At 50.6% G+C, this 13,318-nt stretch overlaps 1 protein-coding gene across 2 annotated transcripts in view; it reads left to right on the top strand.

Moving 5' to 3' along the window:
• The window catches only part of LOC118856953 (collagen alpha-2(VI) chain-like), a 49,608-nt gene extending 36,656 nt beyond the window's left edge, over positions 1-12,952 (top strand). The window contains exons 26-28 of one of the 2 annotated variants that reach the window (XM_036767524.1): positions 110-568; positions 1,619-1,657; positions 10,665-12,952. In XM_036767524.1, coding sequence (XP_036623419.1) covers positions 110-568; positions 1,619-1,657; positions 10,665-11,263 — 1,097 coding nt within the window. In that variant the 3' untranslated portion in view covers positions 11,264-12,952. Of the gene's footprint in view, positions 1-109; positions 569-1,618; positions 1,658-6,606; positions 7,329-10,664 lie in introns of those variants that run through there. The other variant, XM_036767525.1, reaches the window with a different exon arrangement.
• The last annotated feature ends 366 nt before the right edge of the window (positions 12,953-13,318 follow it).

The raw sequence follows: 13,318 nt of genomic DNA, 5'->3' as shown, positions 1-13,318 counted from the left end.
GAGGCAGGAGTCCCACCCCATTCTTCCGCAGGGGAAGTGGGGGGGGGGAGAGTAGAGATAATGCTGGAGGAAGGGTCACTCCCAGCTCATTCTGTCCTTTCTGCTCCAGGGACTCGCATCGGTGTGGTTCAGTACAGCCATGACGGGACCTTTGAGGCCATTAAGCTGGACGATGAGCGGATTACCAGCCTTTCCCAATTCAAGGAGGAGGTGAAAAAGTTAGAGTGGATCGCGGGGGGCACCTGGACACCCTCGGCCCTGAATTACACCTACAACGCACTCATCAAGGGCAGCAGGCGGAAGAAGACAAAGGTGTTCGCGGTCGTCATCACAGATGGGCGCCACGATCCCCGCGATGACGAACAGTCCCTGACAGCCTTGTGTAACACGGTTGAGAACGTCGTGGTCACGGCCATTGGCATCGGGGACATGTTCAACGAGCAGCACGAGAGCGAGAGCCTGAGGTCGATCGCTTGCAACCAGAAGGGCCAAGTCCGCAACATGACCTTGTTCTCCGACTTGGTGGCTGAAAAGTTCATCGACGAGATGGAAGTTTTCCTCTGCCCAGGTGAGCACCTGGCACCTTTGCTCACTTGGGGAGGGGTTGGGGGAGCTGCTGGTCACCTCCACGTGCCTCACGCTGTGCTCTGGGCCAGATGGGGCCAGACGGGGCCAGACAGGGGGGCCAGACAACATCTCCCTCCCTCCGCTCTCCCAGAAAGGCAGATATGTGAGCCGCCATCCCGAGAGAAAGGATGAGGGCAGTCTGGCCTCTCCCCACGAGTCCCCAGAAACCGAGCAAGTGATGGCCGTGCCCTGAGGCTTGGAGAGAGGAGAGTGGGGGGTCCGTGAATCGAGAGACCCTTGAGGCAGTCCAGTACCCCAGGTTCTTCCACAGCCCCGGCCTCTTACAAAAGGCCACAGTGGGTTCCCCTTGGGAGACAGCAGCAACCACAATAATAGAAGATGTTTCTGTCACACTGGAAGGGCTGCAGGGCTCTTTACCTATATCATCTCCTTAGGTCCACGCAGCAACCCTGTGAGGGGGGGTTTTGCAGATGAAGAAGCTGAAGCAGACAGGGGTTATTATGTGACTTGCCCAGGGTCACACAGCTACTCAGTGTCTGAAGCAGGATTCACACTCAGGACTTCCTCACTCTAAGTTCACTACACCAAGAGAAAAGTCACCACCCCTGTCCCTCAGTAACAAGGGCCACACACACAGGGTGAGCTCAGACCTAGCTTCCCCTAATGCTCCACACCAGTGAGGACGAAGAAGGAGGAAGCCATGGAAGAGGGGTAGAAAGAGCAAGAGCGGGTGTGGTTCAATGGCTAGAGCATTGGCCATGGAGTCAGGAAGAGCTTCATTGGAACCTTTCTTCACTGTCTCCTGGCTGGGTGACCCTGAGCAAGTCACTTTCCCTCTCTGGGCCTCAGTCTCCCCACCTGTAAAACGAGACCATTGTACTCCATAACTCTAAAGATTACTCCGGGTCCAAATCTGTGATCCTATGAGTGGATCAGAAAGACCCCCGATCTGGATTGCGTACTGGCATGAGCCGGAAGACACTGAGGACTCAGACCATCCGTCCTCATCAAGCATTCTTTTCTCTTCCAGATCCACAGATTGTCTGCCCCGACCTTCCCTGCCAAACAGGTAATGTTAGAGGGATACCTTGCCTCACCCCCCCATCCTCCCTCTTTCCCCACCCCCACATGCGTGCATGCACACACACACACACACACACACACACACACACACACATGCACAATCTCTTTGGAATGAAGGGACAGGGCAGACTAGCTCAATGTGTGCATGGTGGGGTAGGGAAGGTGGAGGTCAAACTCATGGTTGCCTCGGGCTGAGTCCACTTTGCTCTTAGCCTGGGCCTCCCAGGATGCATTCTCTCCACTGGTGAGAGACTGGGGAGTTTCTCAGCTCAACAGGCTGCTTCTTCCCAACCCTGTCACCACAGAGCAAGGCTTCCAGATCTGGCAAAGACAGGATGTTAGTGACAAAGAGAAAAAACCCAGGGCAAGATTCTGAAACCTTCATGTTCCAGAGGTCCTGCAGATGGGGTGGGAGGTTGGACCACATGACCTCACTGCAGCCTTCTTTCCTCCATCCATCCATTCACTTCTATAACAAACAAGAGCTTAGTACATACTTGGCCTTGGGGACCTCTCTCCAAGTGTGCATGAGGGTGGGAGCTCTCACTGGGAATGGAGCTCACTCTCACTGGTTTCCCACCTTTGGGCTTCAGCAGACTCTCAGTGTGGATCTCAGGGCCTTTCTGCCCACTGGCCACACAACTGCTGGATTCAAGCTGACCAGAAATTGGTTTCAGAGCATGCTCTTCCCTCATGGTTGCTGAAGCCAGTAGGGCCACAATATAGAGAAATCAGGTACCTTTTTGTAAGACTTTCTACTCCTGGGAACCCACACTAGAAAAAGCTAAGAGAAAGTCAATACTGGGGAAAAAAGGAGTTGGTGGATTAATCCACAAACAAGATTTGGCTTGAGCCTGGGAGCTGTAGCTGATATAAAATCACATGGATTGTTGAAATGTCTTCTCATTTAGCATTCCTAGAGTAGAGACTGGGAAATGACACTGGCATATCTCTTGTACCAAGATATCCAAAACCCTTGGTTTCGCTGGTGTGTATGTGTATGTTGAGCAGCTGGGAAACAAGGAGGGGGGAAAGATGAGTTCCTGTGTGGAGACACCTTCCAACAATGCAGATTGCACCCCATCTGTAGCTCAGGATCTTGGAGTTGCCTGAGAAAAGTTAGTTTGCTATTAGGTGACAAACCAATAACCCTAAACCCAGTCAACAAGCTAATACCGTAGACCCTTGTAGACGCTCTGCTTACTGGCTCTCCCCTGTCATCTGCTGCCAAGAGGCCTTCCCCTGCATGACTCCCGTGGACAATGGCCCTGTCTATTTTGGTCAGTCTAGTAGGGTCTTGGTCTCCTTCGAGGCAGCTTCCTGTTGGGTCAGATGCAGCATGAGACCTGTGGTCCTGTCAGGCCAGGTGAGGGTCTGATGAGGTCAGGCTTGCAGCCAAGCACAGGGAGGGGCAGCCAGATGGCTAGCCCATTGGCAGGGCCCACACTGACCAAGGCCAAACTGGGGATCAAGAGGTACTGACCTGAACTTGATGTCAGCTCTAAGCCTTCCTGCAGGTGTTGAGGGTGGAGCCTCATTTAGTGGTGTTTAACTTGGAGGGGTTTTCCAAACTTTGTGTAGGGTGTGGTGTTTTCTGTCCTGGGGGTCATTAGCAGACTGGCTCCCATCTTCTTTCCAGGGCAGACCCCTCTGGCAGGTGTCTGGGGCACAAGGAGACAGAGCATGGTGGTGAGACACTAATATAGGCTAAAAACTGTGTATCGGCAGGGAGGGCCAATTGTGAGCCACTGAAGGGAGCTCAGAGCTAGGCATCAAGAGACTGGGGTTTGAGTCTTGGTTTTGCCATTAAGCATGTGGAACACCTTAGGCAAGACTTTTCTGGAACTCCATTCCTTCACCTGTATGAAGGAGCTAATGATATCTGCCCCACATACCTTCCAGGGCTACTGCTAAGTTCAAATGAAGCCATGGGGCGAGGAGTGCTTTGAAAAGTCAAAGGGACCTTTGACAAAGACTTGGTGGCAACCCAGTGGGCTCCCCCAGCCACTAGGGAGGACAGGACACCCAAAAACCCCATTGAAAAGGTGAACAGGGCTCTGCTGACTTCTCTGCCTGATTAGTGCCAGTTAAATGCCAGCCTGAAATGCAGGGTCAGAATTGCACAATGTGGACTTGCTCAGGGTCCCTGCTTGCAGATCTAAGCTGTTCCATTCAAACATGTCCATCTTTCCAAGGCCTTGGACCTCATTCCTTCACTGACATTCTTCCAGCCTGGTCCAGAGAGACCACGGGTAGGGTGTCTGCTTTCAGTTTCTTAGTGTATAAATTGAGAGGTTACACTAGATAACCTCTGGGGTCCCTTCTAGCTCTAAATCTCAGCCATAACTCAATAGGTCTTCCAAGTTGCTGGGACCAAAAAGTGAATCCCCTCAGGCCAATCTGGTGATGAGCCCCTGAATTTAGAGCAGCTGCAGAGGTGTAGTCTATCGTAGACCACATGTACTCAACATCTTTCCAGCTTAGCAGGACTTCTCAGAGGTTGTCCTTTGCTGGCCCAGACTGGGAGAACCCAAGCTTACCCCCATCCCCAGCAGGACTCAAGGAGAAGCTGGAATATTCATTCTTCCACAGTGCCCATCACTCACAACCTGAGTCCAAGCTGGACACCCTACTTCAAGCCGACAGAACCCGACAGCAGAACGCGAACAGAGCCTTGACCCCCGAATTTGCTCTGTAGTTCTCTCCTTTCTGCTGCAGACAGAGTCTAGGTCTTCTCTCAGGAGGTGGCCTCTCTTAATTCAACTTCTCCCATATGGGTTCACATTGAAACAGTACCTCCATGCCTCCTCCCCTCATTGATGCAGACTCAAAGGCTCCAGATGGAGGTTCCCAGTGCCCTTCCTAAAGGAATGTGTGCCAGGCTTTGATGCCTTTTTAGCCCCCTCCACCAAGGACTCAGAATGCCAGGTGATTTCCAGGACAGACCCCATTGAGCCTGGCTACTCTGGTGATGGCGCATCTGATGACATCATGTCTGTGCTCTGTGCTTCAATGGGCTGTGTGGTTTGGGGCATTCCCAGCAGTGGAGATGGATTTTCACTGACCTCCACACTCGCTCTCCCCATTCCCCTCTAATGGCATGACTAACACCATGCATCTGCAAGACAGCCAGCCACAGTCTGTGACTGGGAGCAGACAGGGTGCTCTGCCCTCCATCATGGCTACTATGGATGGAGATGGCAGATCCTGCAGAGGGACCCAAGAGGGAGTGATAAAACAGGAGGTGAGTCACCCCTTTCACCCTCCTGCTTACACCCTCCCCTACCCATTGTAATTATTGATAGTGATCATCAAAAATAATGACATTCAGGGAACAAGAGAAAGTAATCCCTTTGGTTTTTCATACCAAGGCACAGATCATTTGCCTTGCTTTGTAATTAGCCATGTCTTGTCAGTCTCCTTCCAGCTCTAAAATACTATGTCCATGTCCACTAAGCTGCTGTTGGTCACCAATGGTGCCAATGGCTGGAAGGACTCCTATCCATTACATCTCTCTCATCTAAATTTACCCCAGCGACTTGGATCTAATTCACAGTTGTGGGGGCTGGACAATCCCAAGCACAAAGAATCTACCAGCTAGAAGTTGTCCACCTATTGACTCATTGTGCTCATGGACACCCCCCAAGGTATTCAGATATCTAGCATGCCATGCCAAGAATTAGCACCCACAAAGTGGCCAAAGTGCTGCACTCAGTCAACTGGCCATTCTGTGTAAATGACACAAACTCACCATTTTGATGCCTATGCTCCTCCCCAAATTCATTAATATGTTTCTTAGGAATAACAAGTTGCTAAAGAGCTTGCCAGATGCAAACGACTTCCATGCCAGCAGCTCTCAAAGATGTTGATTTTGAGTCCTGTCCTTTACTCTGCTCCTTTTGCCCTCAATGGGATGAAAAGAAGTCAAAATGGAAGAGAGAAAGAATGGCCAGAGGCCTAGATAATCCATCCATTCTCCCAAAGCGCGCAAATAGAGTTAACCATTTTTAAGTTAAAATAGTTTAGTTTTTTATTTTAAATTTAAACTTAAATTAACATTTTTAGTTAAAATAGAGTATGACTAATTGAGCGCACTTACCTTCAAGGTATAGCTTGAGTAAAACATCCACCCAAGCTCACCTTTTGGCAGCAAATACGCAAACACCCAGATAATAACCTGGATTTTTGAATGAGCTAACCAGACCTTGTGTTCCTATGTAGACACTGTCCAAGTCCACATTGATTTCCGTACACCAATAACTTTCTGTGGGCCTCCTGAAGGCAGCACCCCACTCTGCTGTCTTTGCAGCCCAAGTGGATTCTTCATTAACCAGAGTCAAGACCTTCCATAGGGCCAAGTCTCTTCCCACCAACGAAAGGAGCTCTACAAAAATAAACAGTTCAACTTGCTCACATCCATCTCTGTGTAATGATACAAATGTGTGAGAGAAGAGCAATTTGGACTTTCTGAGGTTCTCCTTCTAAGTTCCAGGAAACAGTCATGAAGGCCCCATAAGACAAGAGAACTAATTAACCATTTGCATGTATTTATGAAGCCTTTGTCTAAGGATGAGCATGCCTTTAGCAGTCCTGAATGATCCTCCCGGCTCTGTCCCCGACTAACTCAGTGACCTTGGGAGAGGTCCTTCCCCATCTGAGCCTCAGTTTCCATGTCTGTAGAATAAGGAGATTGGGCTAGATAAATCCCCCAGGTCTCTGGCAGTTCTTAACTCCACAGCACCCTCACCTGACCATGTCAGACCAAGGCTAAGGGGGGATTCAGTTGCCTTCAATGCTTTGGCTTAAGCCTTTCCAAAGCGCTCCCCTGTCCCTGCTGTCAGCAGAGTGCTGCTTTGGTCACACTGTCCATCAGACCAGTGGGGACACCCCCATTGCCAGAATGCCCTAAAATCTACTTTTGACACTCCCTTGCAGATGGGGAGCCGCCTAGCAGCGAAATCCCAGTTACTTTCCTCCGTACAGAAGAAGGGCCCGACATATCTTTTCCCAGGACCATACCCTTGATCGAACAGTTGCTAAACTCCACGAAGCACAGCCAGGACCCCGCGGCGTACTCCCAGCTGGTGGCGGTCTTGGTCTATACAGCTGAGCGAGCCAAGTTTGCCACTGGAGATGAAAGGCAGGACTGGATGGACTTGTTCATTGACACGTTTAAGATGGTGCACAGGGACATTGTGGGGGACCCGGAAACGGTGCTAGCCCTCTGCTGAAGTGCCAGACGCAGACTAGATGGTGCTCCCGGTGTCCATAGCCAGGCTATGTCATGTACAGCCAGACCTAGTTATCTCACAGCAATCCGGCAGCAAGGTCTACCGCTAGGCACGGGAGTGGTAAATCCAGTGGACGGGGACAGAATTCTATGTTGGAAAATGCCTCAGGAGCTCTGCTCTCCCCGGGATTCTGAGTGAGCCTGGAGGATGGGTGAGATAACAAGTCTAGACTGGACACTGCATATTGATGATATATACTTTTAAATATATATTATATATAGACAATAATAGATTTATATGGGAATCATCTTTAAATGACATGGGAAAAAATCCCCAATGACATCAAGAAATAAGCTAACATTTGCACTGCAAATGAGGGACGGGATAGAAGGCTAGTTCCACTTGGATGTGATATGCAAATTTTATGTGGTGTGATATTTAGTTAAATAAATCAGGGCAAAGGAACCCCTTTCTGTGCCACAACATTCAGAATTTGGCTTTGGGGAAGTCCCTGAAACTAAAGGGCTCCTTTCCCCAAATCCAGGATGCCTGGTCATCCACCATTGCCAGATCATTTGAACAGATAAGGAATGAGGTCCCTGTCTAATTGGATGATCCAACAGACATCTGGTGGTTTGAAAAGAGCCCAGCAGTGATTTGCATTTCTCACCCTTCACCCTGATGCCAATGGACATATTTAACATACTGTGGACATAGCCTGGAATGTAGGTGATGAGCAAGAGTCCCCTGACCACTCCCCCAGTCCAGTGTGGCACCTGTGTCCAGGAAATGCTGTAGTTCTCTGGTTTGGCTGTGGTTTTGTAGACTCATGGTGCAAAATACTCCTTGATGCTCAGAATAGAGTAACAGCAGTGAGGGTGGTGACTCACTTTCCAGGGCTAAGCATTCTTCCCTGGAGCCTCATTGGCCCATTTTTGCAATGCTGCTCTTTGTGGATTTTCCTGCCAGGTCAGGGAAGAAAGTAGGTGTTCCCTATGGTTCAGGTTGGCCATTTGTGTTTTTGTATACCTTCTCCACCTGGTCTCCGTTGTGACTGTCTGTGATTTTTTTCTGTGTTGTGTTCTGTTTGCTGTTTTACTTCCTTGGTGCTACCTTTGAATCTTGAGCAACATGCCTCCCCCAAAGTGAGGGTCCCTGAAGGGAGTCACTGGAGGGAGCTCTGACCCATACCCCTATCTGTCATTATTGGGTGGGAGTTCCCCCTATGGTGATACAGAGCACAGTCTTGCCACCTTGTTGGTCAGTCTTCATGGCCTGCCGGGGCTCCCCAAAATGTACCACCTGGGAGCAAGCCCCTGGTCATGACCTTCACTCACCTTAGCCAGACTGGTCCTCAGACAAAGGACGCACAGTCCCTATTGGGGCTCCACTGGGGTCATTGCTGGCCCCATACTCTAGGCCTTTCCAGTTTGGGTGGACTTGTCAGAACTTGGGCTCCACTGAGATAGCCTTCGAGAACCCAGGATCATCTCCAACCTGGGATGAGGGCTTAATGGTGAACCACAGAACCTCTGATGTGGAAGGGACCGCCAAGCCAATCTGTGCCTGACCAAGAATCCTTTCTATAATAACCCCAACAAGCGGACATCCAGCCTTCACTGGAAGACCATCCCAGAGAGGAGGCTCCTAACGTCCTGGGGCAGCTTGTTCCATGTTTGGACGGCATTCACTGATGGGAAGTTCTTGACATCCAGCCTCAAACTGCCTCTTAGCAGCTTCCATCCCCAGCTTAGTTCTCTCTGCCCTCGGGGGCCAAGCAGAACATTGTCCACACTGTCTACATTGACAGCCATTCAGATACTTGAAATCTGCTGTCCTATCTGCCCAAGGCTTCTCTTCTCCAAACTCAGCATTCTCAGTTCCTTCACAGGCTGTGTTCTCAAGATTTGGCATAGTCAGGGTCAGTCCCCTCTGGAAGTTTCCTGGCTTGTTGATTGTTATAAGTAATGAGGGGCTAAAAGAATGTTACAGTAGGGATGAAACCAGGGGCATCTGAAGAGTGGTCCTCTCTCAAGGAAGGACAGCCCAGGGACTCGTCCTCATGTCTTCCTTTGCCTGCATGCAGCTTTGTATGTGAACCTCTTTGTCTCTTATATGTTCTATGTACGTGAACATGTTGACAGAAAATGCTGCTGAACCTCTGGCTGTGTGGTTACTGCGGGTGTCTCTTGGAGGAGCCGTGTCTTGACTGTGTGTGTTGTGGGGTCAGGGCCCCTTGAAAGAAAATGATGAATGGGAGGATGCTTGCATAGAATTTCTTTAGGGGAAGGGAAGTATCAAGGCTTCATCAGGGAGGGTCAAAGGATGAGGACATCTGAAGCCAGCTTCTCTGTCTAATGCTGACTCTTAGGCAGACACTGAGTCTTTCATAAACTCATTAAAAATAAGGGTTTCTGAGCCAATGGGAATTCAGGGGGCAGAATGGAGGTGGTCCTCCTGCTACCTTCCAAGAATGCTGAGCTGATCCCACTTAGATTCAGCACAAGGATAAAAAGAACTCGAAAGCCAGGCGATGATGCCTGAGCCTTGACCAAGCTGCGCCAATTCAAAGGATTCCCATCAAGACAGTGACTCTAGAGAGGAAAAGAGGTTACAGAGGTTCCATGTGTAGGGCATCATCTGAACCTCAGGGTATCTTAACGAGGGAGGCAGAAGAGGTGTAATTTACAGAGGAGAAAATTGGTTCAAAGAGGCAGGTGGCTTGCCCATGGACACACAGTTCTTTACAAACAGAACCAGGACCTGATGGACCCAGGTTTTCTGCCTCTAAGCCCCTTAAACTTTCCACTATACCAAATATCTCAGAGTTTGGTAGTCTTTGTACAGGGCCAACAGAAAGGCCAATGATGGCTGGATCTGACTGGTCTCATGATTCCATTCAATTACATTGCCTGTAAGGTTGTATGTATGGAGAACAGAGATGAACAGCCGGAAATTAAACTGACCCACTAGGAAGTGCTTAGAGGGCCTCTTCTAGACCGTTGGCCATTGGCACATTTGGCATTTGATTGGCTAGTGAGAGGGAGTGGGGAGAGGATGCTAAACAGAACAGTTGAGGGAAACCATTTGGGATGGGATAGGTATGTTTTAGACTGGACCTATGATTTTGTCCTGATGTGGAAGCTCCTTCTGCTGATGCAGACTGGCAATTTATCAGAAAAGTATAGTCTTGGGGAGTCGACTATGGCACTGAGGGGTTAGGTAACCTTCCAATGGTCACACATCTCATGTGTCAGGGCAGGATTTGAACCCAAGTCTTCCTGACTCTCCACCACAGCCTGTTGCCTCTCAATGACAGGTCCCCTAAAATATTCATTATATTTTCAAGAAAATTAGATAATGTATGATTCCAGGTAATACCTGCTGACTCAGAAATGGGCTGTGCTCTAGCACCAGATCTCTGCCTCGCTTGTCTTCCTTGGGGCTGAGTGATGGCCCCGGAACTGCTCAGCTAGACTCAGGCAGTGAGGACAAGGGAGTGGGCTTGGCACCATGAGTGGAGAGAGGGGTCTTCTGGCAGACAATTGTGGGCCTGGCTCATAATCTGACCAGAGGTATGCATCGCAGAATCCTCTCTCATGTTCTCCAAGATCTTCCCATCTCCCCAACCATGCCTCAATAGCCTTAGCCCTCCCGCAGAGGCAGGACTCTAGACATGACAGCTGGCTCTCTGTCCTCTCACTCCTGCTTGAGGCTGCCTTTCCTTCCTGTCCATCACTGAATCTTTCCTTTCCTTCCCAGAACTGTACGTAGCCCAGTGTACCCAACGGCCTGTTGATATTGTCTTCCTGCTGGATGGCTCAGAGAGGATCGGGGAGCGCAACTTCCACAAAGCCCACCGCTTTGTGGAGGAGGTGGCACGGAGGCTGACCCTAGCCCGGCGACACGACGACTCCATGAATGCCCGGGTGGCCCTCCTCCAGTACGGCAATGAGAGGGAGCAAGAGGTCGTCTTCCCGCTCACCTCCAACCTGACAGTGATCCACAATGCCCTCAGCAACATCCGATACCTCAACTCCTTCTCCCACATCGGCACCGGCATCATACATGCCATCAACAACATCGTCATGGACCAGCAGGCGGGCGCCCGCCGTAATGCTGAGCTCTCCTTTGTCTTCATCACTGATGGCATCACAGGCGAGATGAGCCTGAATGAGTCACTCCACTCCATGAGGAAGCAGGATGTCGTGCCCACCGTGCTGGCCCTGGGGAATGACGTCGACATGGACCTTCTCATGAAGATCAGCCTGGGGGATCGCTCCGCCATCTTCCAAGAGAAGGACTATGACAGCCTGTCCCAGCCCAGCTTCTTCGATAGGTTCATTAGATGGATCTGCTAGCTCTCACCCAAAGTTTCAGAAGGCACATATCCCAAGCATTCCATCTCACCCCCACCCTGTCCTGACCCCGGAACACAGATGTCCACAGACCCCTGAGATACGGTCCCGCTCCTCTCTTCTGATTTCAGCCAGTGATGGGGAACTCCATGCCTTAGCCCAGAGGGACTCCCGCGAAGATGGAGCACCCCTGCAGGCCAGGCAGGGAACGGATCTGGATTCTTCGTGATGAATCACGAGCAGTAAATAGTCCTAAACTCTTAATGGTGCTAATCGAAAACAGGAACGCAGAAGGACTCCAAGTCATAGCCTAACCTTTCCAATGCTTCTTCAAGTACCAAGTAGTTCCCCACTCTGCGTGCGTGTGAGTGCATGTGGGGTGCATGGGTACACAGATTCATATCAGAGGCATTTTTAGAAGGGAAACCTCAGTGTCCCCCTACGATGAGGCACAAGTGGCCTCATGAGTCTCCAAGATGATCCCAGGGGGCTTTCCTTTCATTGTTCCCACACTAGTCCTGATGAAGTCCAGATTATTGACCTTCCAGTCCCATCTTTGAGATGGATTCTCATGTTCCCTTGACCACCCCCACAGCCCCGGAGAGGTGGATGCAGAGCTTCCAGGGGAGTGAACAAGTAAACAGACACATAATCAGAGCAGCGCTGACCAGTGCTGGTGGGGAGCCAGTCCCCCTTCAGTCCATCCCACGCACATGGCAGAATGCTTTTCCTGGAGCGTCATGGTCGCCTCACCACCTCCCCACACCAGGACCTGCAAGGCCTCTCTCATACCTCTTGCACCCACCATGAGCATCGTGGCCTCCCCATCTAACACCACCGAGCAGGGAGACAGACTGCCACCTCCAAAACCTTCGACCGAGGGCCCCTGTCCCTGCCCCCTCCTTCCCAGCAGCCTCTCCCCACCTCCCCGCCAAGTTCCGCGATGAGGGAACTTGAGCTTTCTCTTTCCTTGCCCTTGCCCCAGTCACCCCTTTGAAATCCAGCCCCAGGTGCCCGTTTCTCCTTGGATGGTTCCGTGCCTTCTTAGCACTCCTACATTGCTTTTCCTGCTTGCTGAGAGAGCTGCTCAGTGCATTTCCTCCATCGGTGCTTCATCTGCCCCACCTTGATTTCAAGAGCAAAGATCCCATCCTTCTCGTGTGATGGAGGAGGGCTACACACACTCGGTACCGCATAAGTGCTCATCCATTGGCTCACCCCCAGCTGCAGAGAGCCTTGTTCTTCCCAAAGTGGTGCGCCTCTGCTGGTCTCCTACTCCCTCCCTGCACTTGGGTCAGCCTTCCCTTTCATTGCCACCATGTGCTCCATCATGAGTGAGCTCAGGCCTCCCTCAGAAAAGGCAGTTATGCCAGGCTGTTGACCTCATGCTGTTCCTGACCTGGGCCTGGGATAAAACTCCTGATGCTGTGTTTGCTATAGTTAGGACCCCCACAACATGCCTGCTGACTTCCTACAAATCCCACTGGGGCTGCAGACCTCCTCCTCACCTCTCCTCTTGGCTGTCCTGGATCCTCTTCCATGAGAAGCTATGGGATCCCATGCCTGCCCCCTTGTAGTTACATGTGTCACTGGGGGCATCAGGCTCAGCCACACAATTAAAATCCAACACATTTCTTCCAGAAACAAACTTTGTGACATTTGACCAATAAACTTTTTCCTTGCCTCCCAATATAATGTGGCTTACAGTGTTTTGATTAGTTCTAGAGGGTCGCATGTGCATGAGACCCTGGTGATCTTTCCTTGTTCACCTGCCTATCGGGGACCTAAACATCTGTGTTCTTCCCACAGTGAATCCTGGGTCACCCGGCTAAATAACCCAGAAATTCCATACTCCACCCTCATTTATCCACAGATGACTTATCCCCTAATCTCATCCTTATTATCCTGTGTGTTAGATGCAGTGCAGTAGGCAAACTCAGAATCAGTAGAATGACTAGATCCCAGAGGAGTCATTAACAACAGAGATGGTTTGCCTTGGGTAGAGGACTTCAGTGTAGGGCCCCAGCAGACTGTGCCAGTGATGCCGAAGAAGGCAGA

This window comes from Trichosurus vulpecula, chromosome 7 (genome assembly GCF_011100635.1).
Source record: "Trichosurus vulpecula isolate mTriVul1 chromosome 7, mTriVul1.pri, whole genome shotgun sequence".
Lineage (NCBI taxonomy): Eukaryota > Metazoa > Chordata > Mammalia > Diprotodontia > Phalangeridae > Trichosurus > Trichosurus vulpecula.
The sequence above is the reverse complement of the archived record's forward strand: the minus strand, read 5'-3'. Positions and strand labels throughout refer to the sequence as shown.